This window comes from Triticum dicoccoides, chromosome 3B, assembly GCF_002162155.2.
Source record: "Triticum dicoccoides isolate Atlit2015 ecotype Zavitan chromosome 3B, WEW_v2.0, whole genome shotgun sequence".
Lineage (NCBI taxonomy): Eukaryota > Viridiplantae > Streptophyta > Magnoliopsida > Poales > Poaceae > Triticum > Triticum dicoccoides.
Genome location: NC_041385.1, coordinates 601547516 through 601565355, shown reverse-complemented (window position 1 = coordinate 601565355; position 17840 = coordinate 601547516). Strand labels below are relative to the sequence as shown.

The 17840-nt window shown below is 45.7% G+C and overlaps 3 protein-coding genes across 8 annotated transcripts in view; 2 read left to right on the top strand and 1 right to left on the bottom strand.

Annotated features, from left to right (window-relative positions):
- The window catches only part of LOC119277365 (F-box protein SKIP24-like), an 8458-nt gene extending 3837 nt beyond the window's left edge, over nucleotides 1-4621 (top strand). The window contains exons 3-5 of one of the 2 annotated variants that reach the window (XM_037558649.1): nucleotides 3303-3465; nucleotides 3549-3717; nucleotides 3980-4621. In XM_037558649.1, the coding sequence (XP_037414546.1) occupies nucleotides 3303-3465; nucleotides 3549-3680 (295 nt within the window). In that variant the 3' untranslated portion in view covers nucleotides 3681-3717; nucleotides 3980-4621. Of the gene's footprint in view, nucleotides 1-3302; nucleotides 3466-3548; nucleotides 3718-3979 lie in introns of those variants that run through there. The other variant, XM_037558650.1, reaches the window with a different exon arrangement.
- Nucleotides 4622-5658: 1037 nt separating this feature from the next.
- Nucleotides 5659-8824, top strand: LOC119277363 (protein rtoA-like). Its single transcript, XM_037558647.1, has 3 exons — nucleotides 5659-6322; nucleotides 6967-7403; nucleotides 7882-8824. Exons 2-3 carry the CDS (start codon nucleotides 7002-7004, stop codon nucleotides 8542-8544), a joined length of 1065 nt encoding a protein of 354 aa, XP_037414544.1. The 5' UTR covers nucleotides 5659-6322; nucleotides 6967-7001; the 3' UTR covers nucleotides 8545-8824.
- A 19-nt stretch (nucleotides 8825-8843) lies between these two features.
- On the bottom strand, nucleotides 8844-15668 carry LOC119277362 (pentatricopeptide repeat-containing protein At2g02980, chloroplastic-like). 5 transcript variants are annotated; one of them, XR_005137047.1, is made up of 4 exons: nucleotides 14586-15668; nucleotides 10303-11256; nucleotides 9738-9953; nucleotides 8844-9428 (listed from the first exon to the last, which is right to left on the bottom strand). XR_005137047.1 is itself a non-coding variant. In XM_037558646.1 (2 exons), exons 1-2 carry the CDS (start codon nucleotides 15552-15554, stop codon nucleotides 10453-10455), a joined length of 1773 nt encoding a protein of 590 aa, XP_037414543.1. In that variant the 5' UTR covers nucleotides 15555-15668; the 3' UTR covers nucleotides 9487-10452. The 5 variants fall into 5 exon arrangements, 1 of the variants encoding a protein (XP_037414543.1); XR_005137048.1 differs by having other exon boundaries at nucleotides 9738-9847; XR_005137049.1 differs by lacking the exon at nucleotides 9738-9953.
- Nucleotides 15669-17840: the final 2172 nt, after the last annotated feature.

The window sequence follows — 17840 nt, the reverse complement described above, 5'->3', positions numbered from 1 at the left end:
CGACTGCGATATGACTAGCAGAGCGAGCTAAAGGAGAATAAGATGAGGTCAATATACCTGGGCTGCTGACGACGTGCGAGGCCGCCCCGTTGTCCATGGCTTGGTGCAGCATGGTGGCGTGGTCCCATCCGTAGGAAGCGGGCGTAGGTGGAGTTGATGCATCGCGGTACATCACCGGATAGGCATGGTGCTGGACGCTTGGGCGAGGACCCGACAGAGTTGGGCAGTATCCATGGAGCATGGGGCGGAGGGAAGGGCATCCCCATATGAACAAAGTAGTCGAGCCAGGGTTGCTGCCCAGTGCCGCGATCACTGTGAGCACGACCACCGCCACCGTTGGGAGCTCGGTCGCCCTGCTACTTCGCTCCTATGGGATGCCCTCCACCTCGCGCACCCTGGATACCGCCCAACTCTGTTGGGGTCTTTGGTCCTCGCCCTGGCGTCCAACACCACGCCTATCTAGTGATGTACCCCGGTGCATCGGCTCCGCCTACGCCCGCTCCCTATAGGACCACGTTGTCATATTCCATGTTGCACCAAGCCAAGCCACGGCTCGACCTTCCCTCCCAATCACGAGTGATTAATGGAAACGGGGGTGGGCTTGCATGTCGCCAACTACCCAGGTATATTGACCTCGTCTTATTCCCTTAGCTCATTCTACTAGTCATATTGTTGTCGGCAAAATGGCTTCCAGTCATTGCTACCGGCAATGCTCAACCCCTCCTTGACTGTTCCATCTTTCCCATATACCCATCTCTCCCAATCTTGTTAGAAACTTAGTTTATGTTCGCAAATTTACTGGTGAAGAACTATGTTCAGTTGAGTATGATCCTTTTGTCTTTTGTGTGATGGACCTAGCAACCAGGGCAATTCTTCTGAGGGGCAATAGCCACGGCGACTTGTAACCCTTCTCTAGCAAAAGCAAGACGCATCATCAGCAACACTCACCTTCTCCTCGTAGGACACCTATGGCTCATTTTCCCTTGGTGCCATAGGTCCTACGATGAGATGGTGAGTGCTGCTGATGGTGCGCCGTCGTTATTACTGAAGGGATACAGTCGTGGATATTGCACCTCAGAAGAATTGCCCTGGTTGCTAGGTCCTTCTCGCAAAAGCCAAAAGGATCAAACTCAACTGAATGTATATTATCATGAGTAAATTTGCGAATAGAAATTATATTTTTGACAAGATTGGGAGAGATGAGGATGGAACGGTCAGGGAGGGGGGAAAGGTGTGCCCCATTGCCGACCGTGATATGACTAGCAAAGCGAGCTAAAGGGGAATAAGACGAGGTCAATATACCTGGGTTGTCCATGAACCACTCGGGTTGAGGAGGGAAGGCCGAGCCATGTCTTGGTGCAACATGGAACATGGCGGCATGGTCCCATCCATAGGGAGCAGGCATAAGTAGAACTGATGGATTGGGGTACACCGGATAGGCATGGTGTTGGACGCCTGGGCGAGGATCGAGGACCTGACAGAGTTAGGCGATGAATATGGAGCGCGGGGCGGAGGGAAGGGCATCCCCATATGAACGAAGCAGCCGAGCCAGGGTTGCTGCCCAGCGCTGTGATCAGGGCCGCCGCCGCAGTTTGCACTGAGCTGGCAGCCACAGCTGCTGTTGGGAGGCCGGTCACCCTGCCGAGCACCACCACGATCGTCGTTGGAGTGGATTGCGAGCCCTCCACATGGGTGCGCTTGTCGATGGAGATTTTGGCAATGATGAGGCATGAATGGGCTTGAGCGAAGGCAGGCAGATGAATGGGCTCGAGCATCCGCAGTGTAAGCGTGCGGCCGTTGACCGGCGACTGGACGTCAAAAAGAGCCGTGGTGATACCTTGTAGGCATCGGCAATACTCGTTAATGGACAAATCACAGTGGACAGTTGCCCAGAACTCCTGCTCGAGGTGCATGGTGAGGCTGGCGTCGTTGTCGAAGAAGTACTAGTACTCGTGGAGGTGACTCCAGATCGTGTACGCCGTCGACTCAGCCGGAGCGATGATGTCGAGGAGGTCCTCGACAATGGTGGCTAAGAGAACACATCACTATGGTGTTGTCGTCCTCACGCCAAACCGGATCGGAGAGTAGGTCAGCATCATCTACCTGGATGTGGCTGTGTAAATGGTAGCGGGTGAGCAACATGTTGATGAAGGAATGCTAGCGGGAGAAATTAATGTCGTCGAGAGCCAGCTTAAAGTCCGGTGATGTTTAGCCCGTGGATGGAAGGGATGGAGGAGGATGGACCCGCGGCAGCAGGGAGCGACGCAAGAGGAAGCGGTCTGGAGGGGTTTGGTCGGAGGGCGGAAAGTGGAAGACTAGCCGTCTGGGAAAGATCATCGGTAGCTGGAGCGAGAGGGCGAGCATTAGCATCACCAGCGGAAAGGTCCATGGCGGGGAGCTCGCCGTCCTCGCTGGTGACGGGAAGGGTCTCAGGGGAGTGAGTGGGACTGGTCGACATTGCTCTGATTACCAAGTTGAAGAATGATTCACGCACACCTTGTATTCCGTGAGTGCCATGGTACATATACATGGGAGAGAGACGTGGATCCTACATGCATGGACCACGCTATACATGGGAGAGAGACGTGGATCCTACATGCATGGATCACGCTCAGGGTAAGGCCTAAAGGCTAGGACGTGAAGTTACAACACATATACAGAACGTGACAACTCAACATTCAGCCCAATACAACCATATCTGACAAAGTAGAACACCAAGAAACATGTAGATATTCAGTCCAATACAACCATATCTGACAAACTAGACTGCAGTGACCCCTTCACCAATTCTTACATACATTTAGGTTTTTGTTAAACCTACCCCAACTTGTTTGGGACTAAAGGCTTTGTTGTTGCTCCTGTTGCTGCTGCTGTTGTTGTTTATTTAGGTTTTTGTTAAAGGTGTTGCTTCAGTGGCTCGAGCTGCCGTCCTGTCGTATGAAGGTGACAAGAAAAATACAAACTTGTGAAGCAGCTCATTAGGAATTTAGGATAATGGACAATGCTTATGAATGCAATCGTGTTTGTTTTAACTTTTAAGTATTGATGTCTTAACATACTTGTACAGAGTTAAGACAAGGTTTATTTATAGTTCAGCAGGCAATAAGCTATACAAAATACTCCATTATCTGCTCACCTGACAAAAACAAATAATCTCTGCAATCCTTCTCAGCCAGGGAAACTGCAGGTTTAGACATCAGTATAAGAATACATCTTTTTCGTGACTTATTCTGGTATGTTTCAGCACTCCTCATCAGTATATACTGATAGTCTAATTTATTGTTGTCGTGAGATGTTGACAGAAGAGCTTCGGTGGCATTAAACGTGTGGCAACCACAAGTTGTTCATGGGCGTCAGAAACAGTTGGTTCAGCAATGCACTGTTCCTGTTGATTCTCGTCTTAGTGCTCTACACATGGAGCTGAAAGTTTGTAAGCAACAAATAGCAACTTACAAGAATGCTTACGTATGTGATCTTTGATTTTGGTAAAATTGCAAATGGTTAACAAGGCTAGCCTCACTATAGTTGTGCTTTTGATGCTTTGCTAGAACAAGGAGAAGCTCAAGTTGAATGAGTACGAGGAAGCATTGAGACGAGCAAAATATCATCCTATGCAGAATTGTAGTGATACAAGCGCACCTGGAAATGAGCCACAAGCAAAGAGGAAGAGACTGAAGTAAAACCATTGTTCACAATCGGATCTTCATTTGCCTCAAGGTACCCCTAAATAGCTTTCCGTATCTCTTGATAGCCTCGGCCATATTATGTTTCCTTTTATGCCATTTCTTATTAGAATTTGCATTCGCATTCATCCTCGGCACATTTTTCTTTCAAGATAGAAGAGCATTGTGTCTCAACTTGCACATACATAGTTCATTATTAGCATAGCATGTTGGAATGGATAACCGGCAACGAGGAAGATATGCGGCCTTTCGGAACTATTCACAGTATCAGTTTTTTTCTTCAACCTTTTGTGCAGACAAAGGCATCCGCAGTGCAGCAAGTGCCAAGATATTCGTTTCGGGGAAAAGAGTCCAAATGCACTGTGGATTCTTCGTCGGTTCATTTGTTTGGGCATGTGTGCGCACATGATGTACGTGGCGTTGTTCCTTTCCAGCAGAATGAACGAATCAAGCTCAACTGATCCCTTCCAATTGCCGAAAGAATCTTATCCTTTTCTTTTGGCGGCGAAAAAGCAATTTTCCCACCAATTGCTGCCGAGAGAATGTTATTCTCATCGAATGTGTACCGTGCAGCCGCCAGCTACTCGTGTGGACGCCAGCTATTTTCAGAGCAGAATAGTCCGGCCCTGGTGCTTGGCCGTCACGAAGTTGTGGGCGGTCGACTTTTCTACAGCAGAAGGACGACTGGTCTGATTGGATTTCTTCAGCTGACCGTTGGTTTCTGGGGAGCGTACTGTATGAAACTGTTGGCTCGGTGCTCTTCATTTTGCCTTGCATTTCGGGTTTGGAGATGTTCTCATTCATTTGTATGCTAGTACTAAGCGGTCAACTAGCCTTAAAAGCATCCTCGTCCATGGCGAGTGATGAGCAGCCTCTGCAAACCTTTTGTGACTCTTAATTTGGATTCTTGACTTAAGATCGCTCATTCACTCGGTCTCGGTTTCGATATCATCTTAGAAGTTATTAGAATGTTTCAGTCAGTTGACCAAAGAGCTTCAATTAACTAGAAAAACAATAGATGTGCACGTACAACGTTCAACACATGTCCTCGTGCGAGGCGGCGGCGGCGAAGGGTCGCCGGTCGCGTGAGTCGGCGAAGCCGGCATAGCAAGCACCCGGCAGCGACGCCGAAGGCCACGGAGCAGGTACCTGTCAACAGGCACAGCAAGGCCGAAATAATCACAAGTCACGCATCAGACGTGACACCCCCAAAACGGGCCAGGAAAAGATCCCGATCGCAAAATAGCCGCGCCGATCGTACCCGCCGGCTCATCACTCTCCTGCCCGGTCCAAAACGGGACGAGTACGAGTACTCGTACGGGAACAGCCTCTCCCCCGCCTGCCCGCCACGGCAAATTTAACAAATTTGACCTATAGACGAAATCAAATCACAGAATGAACTGAGCGTGAAACTATTTCACACGGCTGACCCGTGGCGCCTAGTTCTCAGGCGCTGCACTAGTGCAACGCCTGAAAGCTAGGCGCTGCACTAGTGTAACGCCCAGGAGTTAGGCGCTACACTATACAATATGGCGCCTAGCTCTCAGGCGCTGCACACTGACTTAGTAATTTTCTAAACACACGAGTGCGACGCTGGCCGTGTAGCGCCTATCTCTAAGGCGTTGCACAGTATAGTGCGGCGCCTTCGTGTCAGGCGTCACACAAAAAAGTCAGCCGCGTGAAATAGTTTCACGGATAGTTCATTCTATGATTTGATTTTGTCTATAGGTTAAATTTGTCAAATTTGCCGCCCGCCACCCCCGTCTGAATTTTCCCCGGGCGCCCGGCCGACGTGGCGCGCCTTCCGTGCCGCACCTTATTCCCGCCGCGCTGTACCTGTTGACCCGGCCACCCCCCGCTGCAGCCGGGCCCCGCGCGTTGGCGCCCAGCCTGTCACCCACTTCCATTTGCCCGTACCCAGGCCCCACCCGTCAGGCCGCACGGTATATAACCCCGGGGCCCGACCCGCTCCGCCCTCTCGCCGCACCAATAGCCAATCCACGCACACCCGCTCCCGTTCCGTAATCTCAGCCTCCGTCCTGATCCGATCCCCAAATCCCTCGCCTCGCCGCGCTCGCCGTCGACCTCGTTCTCTCCGGCACCAAATCCTACCTCCGGTGAGGCCGACCCACAAGCAGGGCGTGACAGCGCCCTCTCGTCGTATCTCCCGCCGCCCCTCCTCTCCGCCCGCCGTCGTCCCCGGTCGCCGGAACCCGACAAGTTGGATATCTAGGCGGCACCGCAGCGTTGCGGCGCCCACCGCGCGGACAGGATGTCTGCGGCGCCAGCCGCGTACCCCACCAGCCTCCGCGCCGTCGCGTCCGGGAACTCCGAGGCCTCCTTCTTCCCCTGCTCGCACCGCCTCAAGCTCTCCTCCTCGCATCGTTTTAGTAGTAGTAGTATTGGTAATCGTAGTAATTGCCTCTGACGTTTGCCTCCCCCTCGTTGCCCACGACCTTCGGTTCGATCTGCTCCTTGTGCTCGTCCTGAGGATTGTCTGGTTGTGAGGGCTCTGTGTTACATCTCTGCCTTTTGTGTTCGCGCGGGTTTGGTGTCTGTGTCTGTGTTCGATCACCAGGTCCGATCCAGAGCGATTTGGCCTGTTGGAGGTTGTGATTGCTGTCTCTCCGAGGAAAGAGGTATGGGAAAGTTTTGCCAGGTCATTTTTTCTATGTGTGAAAATATGCCAGTTTACCCTTCTGGTGGAATTGCAAATGCAATGAAATTGTGTACTCCCTCCGTCCGGAAATACTTGTCATCAAAATGAATAAAAGGGGATGTATCTAGATGTATTTTAGTTCTAGATACACTCCTTTTTGTCCATTTTGATGACAAGTTTTTCCGGACGGAGGGAGTACATATTAATGGTGGAATTACGTTCCTTTCGAATATTTGTTGTCTTATGCAGTTAGACTCTTTAATTATATCATGGAGTGAATGCCCTTAGGCTTTAAACATGTTTTGTGATTAGTTTCTTTATAAAATACTGCTACTCCCTCTGATCCATATTAGTTGTCACTCAAATGGATGTATCTAGCACTAAAATACATCTAGATACATCCGTTTCAGCTACAACTAATATGGATCGGAGGGAGTAGTAGATTTTTGGTTTACCTGTTTTGCTAGAAATGTTGCCTCAGATCGAATGAACTTAAATATGAGCAATATATGTGCACCTATTTCTATCATATGGTCTTATTAACTTTATCTAGTAAACTAGGGCATGGTCCTTAAGAAGTCCTTACTTGTTCTATTCTAATTTTTGTTTTTCCCTGCTAAGCAGGAAGTTCTCTTCTGAACTTCGGATTTAGCTTGTGGATGGGCGGACCTTTGGTAGACTGCAGTGCTGAAGGTGTGAGCAGCAGCTCATGTCTCAGCCGCAGCACCTGTGGAAAAGCAGGTTTTGAGCACAGCTCTTGTGCTCTCCCTGAAGATGAAAAGTTTGAAGCTGGAATAGCATGTGTGAAAGATGATTTGGTTGTCAAGGAAATCAGTTTGGCTCTTGCTGAGGTGATGCGTGTCTATAATGACAATGATGATGAAGAGACAGATCTGAGTGAAGACTCTGACGAAAATGGGGATTCACTTTCTGTAGAATCAGATTCGGCTGATGATTTGGTTGATATTGACACTGAAGTGGTCACATCGTCAGCCTTCACTGCTGGGAATGCGTCTGAATCATCAACTGGAAATTCAGAGAATGGAAATTCCTCAACCACTGTGAGTATTTGATTGCAGTACACGCATGGACTCTTCCTAATCTGTCTTATCTTGCCAATCGCTATGCGGCTCTTCATATAAAAATGTGCTATAAGTGTTGGATGCTTAGTTTTTGACATATTGACTCTTGCTTCTTAGAACATATTATTACCTGTCATTTAGAATTTTGGGTAGCTAAATGTAATTCTGCTCTTATGATTTGCTGCTCCTTCTTATACCTGTTAGGAGGTATCATATCTTGTCATTGTACGGGTAAATTGATTGTGCTGATACGATCTCGTCATCTTTGATAATTGTTTGAATTGACCCGAGAATGATGTTATTTTTTCTACTCTTATTTCTTAATATTTTTTTCATTTATTATTGTCTGACTGTTGCTCTGAATTCTGAAAATGAGTATGACCTCAGTGTTATTGCTTGTGCTAAATGTTCTGTTCTCTACTTGGATGGTGATGTGTTAAATGTTCTGTATATGCAGGGGACTCAACTGTTGGTTTCCGCAATGAAAGGAAGCCGTGCAAAGCGGGGAATTGTGACAAAGTTGAGTGTTTCATGGGCCCCTGACGTATATGATCCTCCTGTTACTTCTGACTCACACACAGTGAAGCCGCACCAGAGAAGTTCAAGGAAGAGCCACTACAAATACAAGCCCCCAAAGGGCGGCAGCGGCAGCAGCAGCCGCAGCAGCAGTGGCAGCAAAAAGGAAAAGAAGCATTCTCACCACAGCAGCAGCAGCAGCAGCAAGAGAGATAAGAAACCTTCCTACCGCAGTAGCAATGGCGGCAGCAGCAGAACCGACACTAGTGATCCTCAACATCGGAAGGCATATGGCAGCAGCATTACCAGCAGAACTGACACTAGTGTTCCTGAATATCACAAGTTATCGCCGTGGCAGCCACTGGCTAGTGCCGCCGTGGAAGAAGCCATGCCCCCCGTACCTGTACTGAAGGCCATGGAACAGATCAAACGCAGTTCCAGCTGCTGCAAGGAGCCGCCGATAAGCATGAAGGCCATGGAACAGATCAAGCGTAGCTCCAGCTGCTGCAAGGAGCCGCCGATAAGCATGCTATCACGCCAATTCGTGGCTGCCAAGTACAAAGGGATGTTTTCCTTCTTGAGTCAGAACCAACTTGCTTCTTGAGCATATCGCGGAGACTCCTGCGCTATTCACTGCCGTGCTTTTGGTTATCAGCAAGGCTTTCATGTTGGATGGTGTTTGATCTATGAACTTTTGTTTGGACATCAGTGGGCATGGTTTTGAAAATTCTTTGGTTGACGTATGCACGATCGTTGAGATTATTAACTGTCTTTCCTTATTATTAAAATAAAAAACTGTTTTGCTCATTTATTTATGTAATATATAAGCATGTTATGTGTGTAATTTGAGTAATAAGCATGTTATGCGTGTGCATTCTGTTTTATGTTTTGAGTTTGGGTATTATTACATCAGTTAAGCTGATTCCCTCATGCCCCGCCAAAAAAAAACTGATTCCTTCATGGATCAGACAATGACTTTAGTAAAGTAACACATGGAGGGATGTAACAAATGGTAACAAATGGTAACAATGTATCTGTGGATGTAACCACTTCCCCAGTGTAAAATGAAATACACAACACTTCAGTATTCTTAGCTTCGGTTCTCGTCTGCTCTTTTGCTGCGCCAAGCTGCCATCTCTGACTGTCTCCATGGACACGAAAAGCTCAATCGTGCCGTCAAAGCCAAGCAATATGGTTATGAACTTACGATCGTTGCTTCCAGTTCCGGTCAACAGCCGGCACGAGAGCTTTGGATCACGACATGTTCCTCCACCACCTTTGACTGGCAAACACGACAGACCACGACGACATGCTCCTCAGCCACCTTTGCCTGGCAAACACGACATGTTCCACCGGTATGCCGACCTTGGGTAGCCTGAACAAGCCCGCTCTTGCACAGTGTTGGACCTTTGGGACCCTGTTGCCTGCTGGGGCTGGGAGCACACCATGTGGATTGTGGAGGGTGTAGGACTGAGCATCACGGTGCCCCTGAAGTGGCCATATTGGCATAAAGAAACAAGTAAACATTAATCAATCTTTTAGGTGCATGTGCATCCAATGATAGTTCCAACTTTGACTTATAAATGGTGTAATGAGTAACGCAACCGGCCTTTATTAACGCAATGGACAGAGACATTTAAACAAGCCATGACAGCAATGCCGTCGCCTTCTCTTTCTCTTTACAACATCCAGTCTATCACTAATGTAGCTTGTTTTGTAGTTAGACAATACAATGCACTAGCACTGGAGATACAGACGACGGGACGCAACATCGCATTCTGGTAAGAAGAAGAGTACCTCGATGAATGTAAAAAATGTTTAGTAACAATGGAACCCCCCTAATCTGCGCAAGTCCCTTTCATCACTCCTGGAATAATTTTCCTTTCAAGGCATCACATCTCCAGGGCCTTGTATAATCAGATATATGTAATGAGTGATGGTTCACACCATGAAACCAAGGAGATAAGATTGGTGCTGAGGGAGCTGATCGGGTGCTACGGTCTGGCCGTAAGCCTGATGTTGGTGAAGAGGAGATGGTGAGCATAGTGAAAGAACTTGAGATTTTGCCCAGATTGCCATGAAGTGGCAAAAATAATAAGTAAACAAGTAAACATTTAAATTGGCCAACATGTATAGATTGTGTAATGAGCAACGCAACCAATCTTTGATAATGCATGGACAGAGACGTTTAAAAAAAGCTATGACAGCAATGCAGTCGCCATCTCTTTCTCTTTTAGGTTGATACAACATGCACGCTATCACTAATGTAAGCTTGTTTTCTGGTTAGATAACACTAGGCATTCACACCGGAGATACAAACGACAGGACAAACCAGCGAATTCTGGTAAGGAAAAAGGAGTACCTCGATGATGTAAAATTTATTTCAGTAACATTGGAACCCCCATGATCTGCACAAGTCCCTTTCATCAATTCTCGAACAATTTTCCTTTTAAGGCATCACATCTCCCGGGCTTTGGATAATCAGATATAAGTGATTCAATGCGTTACGCAATCACCAAAAGTCCTTGCAAGAACAACTTCCTCCAATAAATCTATGGAAACGAACACGGTCCCTGACAATGATTTCTCGGCCATATGATTTACTTATTATTTTTGACACTTCATGGCAATCCGGACAAAATCTCAAGTTCTTTACCACCCGAATGACATGAGGTGCTTTTGTCTTCAGCAACCCATATGCAATGGCTAACCTTTCACTATGCTCACAAAGTGCAATTTCTTTTTCCTCTTCACCAACATCATGTAGAACGGCCGCAGTCCAAGGCTTATGGCCAGATCGTAGAACCCGGTCAGCTATTTCCCTCAATACCACTCTTATCTCCTTGATTTCAGGGTGTGAACCATCACTCACCACAAATTTGTGCAGATAGCTATTTATTTCAATTGAACTACAGCCAGCAACGACAGTAACATTGTTGTCCTTCATCTTTTTCCTCATATACCTCACTCTGTCCCACTGGGAGTTCAACGCATACAAATTGGAGAGGAGAACATAGTTCTCTGGATTCTGAGGTTCCAACTCAAAGAGCTTTTTAGAAGCCAATCCTACTATATCAGTTCTGTTCGAACTTTTACTCGCCACAAGAAGATTCCTCCAAATGCTTGTAACAAATGAATAAGCTTCATCCAAAAGGCCAGAACGGCAGAGAAGGTCAACCATGCAACCATAGTTCTCCATTGAAGCTTTAATTCCCATTTCTTGCATAGTAGACCAATATCGCTGCCCATCATCAACTAACCCATTGTGAGCACAGGCTGACAACACACCTATAAAGGTGACATTATTGGGTCTAATCTGAAATATAAACATGAGAATTTAGGAAATAGCTATTATAGTGGTTTGCAAAGACTGAGTGCTATGATGATTTCTTGCGAAATGAAGTTGAGCATGCAAGCTGATAAGCAAAGAAGGATTGTGGTATTCTTCCCCTAAAAGGTGCACATCCATCGATCCCCTCATCTAGTGTAGTGCTCTGTTCAGAGACCAAGGAAGCTATTAGTTTAAGTTCAGAGTTCCTGTACAGAGCAGCAGCCTAAGGATAAGCAGTAATTCAGGTTAGATTTTCTGTTTTCCGAATCTTACCCACCTGAGAGTCCTAGTCTCGAAAGTGCGCCTTGGCCATCCAGCCTTATCGAAGAATTGATTCAAAAGTTGTGAGCCGATAGAAGGGAGAGATAGCAGGTTTCAGAAAGGAAATATTCCAATGGTTAGATTACCTCCATCTCAGTCAACGATGGGGATTTGTGAAGGTATCAAACTTAAGCTATCTATAAAATGACAATTTTTGATGTAGCTTCACGTCTACCTATACCCGAACTAGTGACGATACCAAATGGTCAATGCCTACCTCAAAGGTTTGGATCTATAGAGTTATGAATTGCCTACGGTGAGTGTTCCTTCTGCCCCAATGGTCTACCAAAATAGAAATGCCTTTCATAAGATGATGAAATCGTTTTTCTACCTTCCGCCTCTGAGGTTCACCTTCTCTTCCAGCATTCTTTAAACATGACAATCAAACTATTGCATATGGAGGACAAGTCAAAAGTAGATTCATTCCATCGTCAAAACTAGACCAGTAAACAATTGCATCGAAGGTCAAGTATTGGGAAAGGTACAAGGTGTTTTGGCCACCCCACAATTCAAGAGAAGAGTACCGACTGGATCAAGAAGAAAATCCCTGTCCCTATCCTTTTATCCAACTTGAATGATTAAAGTGAAAGTAGTGGCATCGTATTACTCTAAAAGATAAGTTGTGTTGAAGCCAATCAAAAGCCGAACTGCAGTTGCCCTTTCATTCACCTCGAATTTTGGCTTGCTCTTAGGGTGGACCACATTAGAGGTATTGGAACTACGTTTCGCGCATCCTATTTTCTTAGGAAATACTACGATCCAGTAGCTATAAATAGAAAGCAGAACCTCCTAATGTCTGTACATAGAAAGAAGGAGACCCAGGACCGGTTCATAGAATGTGCTAACTCCATGCGTAGCGTAGGAGATAGATGGAGGAAAAGATGTCACAGGAAGGATCCAATATATCCAGATAGGCAAGAAAAGACACTTCTCTCGATCGGTCTCCGCCCTCCCATACCTCCTAAAACAACGGTAGTTTGCTTCTTTTCGTTCAATTGTACCTGGCCCAAGCGCTTATCTATTCAGTACTTTCAAGTACCACGCAACAACTTTCGAGTAAGAAAGCAATTTGACATTATGATCTCCGAGAAGAGGTTTGTATTATAGTAGGTTTGTTTTAGGTCCCATCCTTTTTTCCGAGATTTTTTTTTTCATTTTCCCATCGGCCTAGAATTACCTTTCCTTCTCCTTTTGATTTTTGTATTATTATAACTTCGGTTTCTTACTCGAAAGTTGTTTTCCGAAAATCAAGGAGAAGGAAAGGCAATTCTAGGCCGATGGGAAAATGGAAGTAGAATTTTCCAAGAAAAGGATGGAACCTAGAAATGGAAAACAAACCTACTATAATACGAACCCTCTTCTCGGGGATCATAATATCAAGTTGCTTTATTACTCGAAAGCTGTTGCGCGGTACTCAGAAGTACTAAATAGATAGGCGCTTGGGCCACGTACAATCGAACGAAAAAAGCAAACTACCGTTGTTTTAGGAGGTATGGGAGGGTAGGACGAATCAAGAGAAGTGTTTTCTCGGCTATCCGGATTTATTGGATCATTCCTTCCTGTGACGCCTTTTCCTTCATCCATCTCCTATGCTACGCATGGAGTTAGCACATTCAATGACTCGGTCCTGGGAGTCCTTCTTTCTATGTATAGACATAAGGAGGTTCTGCTTTCTATTTATAGCTACTGGATCATAGTATTTCCTAAGAAAAAAGGATATGCGAAACGTAGTTCCAATACCTCTGATGTGGTCCACTCTAAGAGCAAGCCAAAATTCTAGGTGAATGAAAGAGCAAGTGCAGTTCAGCCTTTGATTGATTTCAACACAACTTACCCTTTAGAGTAATGCGATGCCACTACTTTCACTTTAATCATTCAATTTGGATAAAAAGATAGGAACATGGATTTTCTTCTTGATCCAATCGGTACTCTTCTCTTGAATATAGGGTGGCCAAAACACTTGTACCTTTCGCAATACTTGACCTTCGATCCAATTGTTTACTGGTCTAATTTTGACAATGCAATGAATCTACTTTTGACTTGGCCTCCATATGCAATAGTTAATTTGTCAGGTTTCAAGGATGTTGGAAGAGAAGGGAAACATCAAAGGCAAAACGTAGATGGAAGGCATTTCCGTTTTGGTAGATCATTGGGGCAGAAGGAATACTCACCGTAGGTAATTCGTAACTCCATAGATGCAAACCTTTGAGGTAGGCATTGACCATTTGGTACTGTCACTAGTTCGGTATACTATAGAAACCCTTTGGTATAGGTAGATGTGAAACTACATCAAAAATTGTCATCTATAGATAGATTAAGTTTGATACCTTCACAAATCCCCATCGTTGACCAAGATGGAGGTAATCTAACCATTGGAATATTTCCTTTCTGAAACCTGCTATCTTTCTCCTTCTATCGGCTCACAACTTTTGGATCAATTCTTCGATAAGGCTGGATGGCCAAGGCGCCCTTTCGAGACTAGGACTCTGAGGTGGGTAAGATTCAGAAAACAGAAAAGCGAACCTGAATTCCTGCTTATCCCTAGGCTGCTGCTCTGTACTGCCTTCCATCATGAAAGTCGGTAAGCAATCTAGTCTACAACAGGGAATCAGGAACTCATACTAACAGCATCCTTGGTCTCTGAACAGAGCACTATACTAGATGGGGGAATCGATGGATGTACACCTTTTAGGGGAAGAATGCCACAACCTTGGAAAGTATCTTGTATAGAATCGATGGACGGACCCCTATTATGAACCAAGCTTTATGTGGAACAATTTTACAGTCTTGGAAAATATCTTGTATAGAATTACTTAAGTGCAGTCATCATCAAGAGTCATGAGTCAAGTTTACGGTAGCACATTACAAATCCGAAGCTAAACAAAAATGAACTGTCAGTGCATTTTTTCCGTGCAGATTAACGCATATGATCAGGTTATCACCAAGAGTGGACCAGGTAAACAGAATTATAAACACATCAGTGCAACATTTACCTTAAGCTGGAGCATTCTTGAGAAAATTGCCAACGCATCCTCTGCAAGCCCATGCATCGCCAGTCCAACTATCATTGCACTCCATGCCTTGGTATCCCTCTCCACCATCGCATCAAAAACCAACCTTGCCCGCTCTATCAAACCGCACTTTGCATACATGTCAATCAACGCGGTGCTCAGCTCAAGATCGACCGTGATCCCCTTCCTATCTATAAAAGCATGGACCCACCTGCCCAAATCAAGAGCGCCCGCCTTGGCGCATGCCGAGATTACGCTAACCATTGTGACCTCATCCGGGTTCACCCCAGCAGCCTGCATGTCCCGAAACAGGTGCAACGCTTCGTTAACCATCCCCACTCTGGAGTACCCGCCGATCATGGAGCTCCACGCGACCAGATTCCTGTCCTCGGCCATGCCGTCAAACACGCTCTTGGCTAGTGCAACTTCCTCACACCTGGCATAGAGGTTGAGCAGCCCGGTCTGCACGTACGGGCTCGGTTCCAGCCCCTGGCGGAAAGCCTGTGAGTGCAGCTGCCGGCCCTCGCCGAGAGCCGGCACGGTGGCGCACGCCTTGAGCGCGAACGCGACGGTGAAGCTGTTGGGGGATGGGGAGCCCGCGCGCAGCATGCGGCGGTACAGCAGGAAGGCGTCCGCGGTGGGGTTGCTGGGGGTGGCGAGCGCGCGGATGAGGGAGTTGTAGCAGAAGGCGGTCGGCTCGGGGATTTGGTCGAACAGGCTGCGCGCGTACGAGGCCGCCGCGGCGGTCGGGGCTGAGGCGGCGCAGGAGGCGAGCAGCTTGGAGAGCGCGAATGCGTGGGTGAGGCGTGGGAGGCGGAGCCTGAGAAGGCGCGCGTGGGCGCCGCGGAGCGCGCGGAGGCTGCGGCATTGGCGGACCAGCCACACGACGTGGGCTTCGAGGAGGTGGCGCGGGAGCGTGGCGGCCTCGGGCGGTTTGAGCTGGTGATGCATGCGGGGGAAAACGCTCGCCCGAAAGAGCGAGGCCGGTTTTTCTTTTCTTCTCACGACGCGGTGGCGAACTGGCGCGGGTGCGCCGCCGTGGCGAGCTGCTCTGATGGACTGTGCAGGTGGTTGATCACAGGGTGTGGTTGGTCCGGGTCACGTACTCCGTTTCCTTTTTACTTCGTACTGTGTATATAAGATTTGCTTAAAGTCAAACATAGTAAAATTTGACCATGCTTTTTTTTCAATTTGACCATGCTTATATCTGAATAAATATCAATATTCAGAAATAAATATCAATATTCAGAATACCAAATCAATATCATCAGATCCATTATGAAATTATTTTTCATACTTATAATTATAGTATTGTATATATTGATGGTTTTACATATAATTTTGGTCAAACTTTATGAAGCTTGACTTTCGACAAATTTTATATGCAGAGTAAAACTAAATGGAGGGAGTACAATGGTGCAATGTCAGGGGCATCACCTAGAATAAATATTGAGGCGAAGAAGAGAGAGCCAATGCCTGCCTTTTTAACATTATTTGTCTCATCGTATATTTAGAAATATCTGGTTAGTAGAGATAAGACTAAGAGCTCATCCATTATACATAATTTTCATTGCTTTCTCTAAATTATGTGATGGGATTAAAATAAAATGATCTTATCAATCACTGTAAATGCACTAATGAGTCGATTTCAACAGTTGTATATAGCTCATCCATCGATTATACACCGATTTTAAAAATTGCATTAAAACATTTTAAAAACCTATATACATCGATTATATAATCGATGTATATAGGTTTTTAAAATGTTTTAATACAATTTTTGAAGAGGTTGCACTTGTAATACAAAGTACTCCCTTCGTTCTAAAATAGATGACCCAACATCGATTATATAATCGATGTATATAGGTTTTTAAAATGTTTTAATACAATTTTTGAAGAGGTTGCACTTGTAATACAAAGTACTCCCTTCGTTCTAAAATAGATGACCCAACTTTATATTAACTTTAGTACAAAGTTGGATAATCTATTTTGGAACGAAGGGAGTAACTTGCAATATAACCTTGTGTTTTTCTTTGCATTACGGTTGCTCTAAAGATACTAGAGTAATGCCTTAAAAACCACACAAAAGCAATTTTAATGATATGCAAGCAACTATATTCCAAAAGCATGTTTTTTCATCGCGAATGATTCTAATAGACGATCGACTTTATCGTTGTGGCGGAAAAGCATGTCTGTACTATAAGCTTGCTTTTCATGATAAAAAATGCATTTCAAAAAAAATTATCAAAATAATTTCGTGTGAGATCTAGTTTTGAAAATCTCACCATAAGGAACTCTCGATTTGGACGCTCGCTTCACTACTGAGTTTAACATGTGAAGTAGGATGGGGACCACATCTGCTTGTAGAGAAACAGAAGTGGGGGTATGCGTTGTCTAGACGCGTCCGTATTTCTTACCAAGGGAATGTATTAATGAGGGGGAAAATCATCTACACTACTTGAACATAAGAGCAAGTACAATAGAGCTGAGTCAGCGGGCTATAAGGAATAAACTAGTATATTTTTGCTTAGTTGGAGGAAAGAGAAGAGAAGAGAGAGAAGGTAAGGGCATCTCTAACAGTTTGTATGTTAGCTTGTTGATAAAATATGCCATGTCATCAACCAACATCTTAACATATAACATCTCCAATGGGTTGTATCTAGTTTGCCCAATAGGATGTGAGATAATAAATAAAGCGATCTCTTATTCTATATTGGAGCTTGTGCAAGGGGTGTTGGTTCATGTACATACAACCTTCCTCTCTTTCCTCATTTATTGCATGACACATCATCAAAAATCATACGTGGTAAAGTCTACCAACAACTATCTTACAACCATTGAAGATGCCCTAAGCGGGCTCTTCGTGAAGAGTCAGCTCTAGCACGTGCTCCTAGGCACTTTGTGAGAATGAAAGGTGGGTCACACAATAAAAAAGTAGTACACTCTTTTTATCTACTATTATACATGTTGGTTATAGGATGGGCTGTAAATGACATGGCACGGGCTTATAGCCAGCAACTGGTTATATTATTAACCATGCTCTAAGCTTGTCTCTCACTTTGGTCACCGGACTTCAATTTACTCTAAATATGGTCATAGAGGGGGTTAAGTTGTTCAATACGGTCACTTGGATCATCTGTGTATGGTATTCCATTAACGTGTTATATGATGGGCGACACTTGGGCACCACGAGCGCGGACAACGTGGCGGACACCATATGCGAGCGTGTATGTGTGA

What these genes read in the sequence shown, in the direction of transcription:
- LOC119277362 (XM_037558646.1), bottom strand. Translation starts at nt 15,554, where the DNA reads ATGCATCACCAGCTCAAACCGCCCGAGGCCGCCACGCTCCCGCGCCAC. An exon ending in CAAGAATGCTCCAGCTTAAG is followed by an intron (nt 11,257 to 14,585) that starts GTAAATGTTGCA and finishes TTTATATTTCAG; the next exon opens with ATTAGACCCAATAATGTCAC.
- LOC119277363 (XM_037558647.1), top strand. Translation starts at nt 7,002, where the DNA reads ATGGGCGGACCTTTGGTAGACTGCAGTGCTGAAGGTGTGAGCAGCAGC. An exon ending in ATGGAAATTCCTCAACCACT is followed by an intron (nt 7,404 to 7,881) that starts GTGAGTATTTGA and finishes CTGTATATGCAG; the next exon opens with GGGACTCAACTGTTGGTTTC.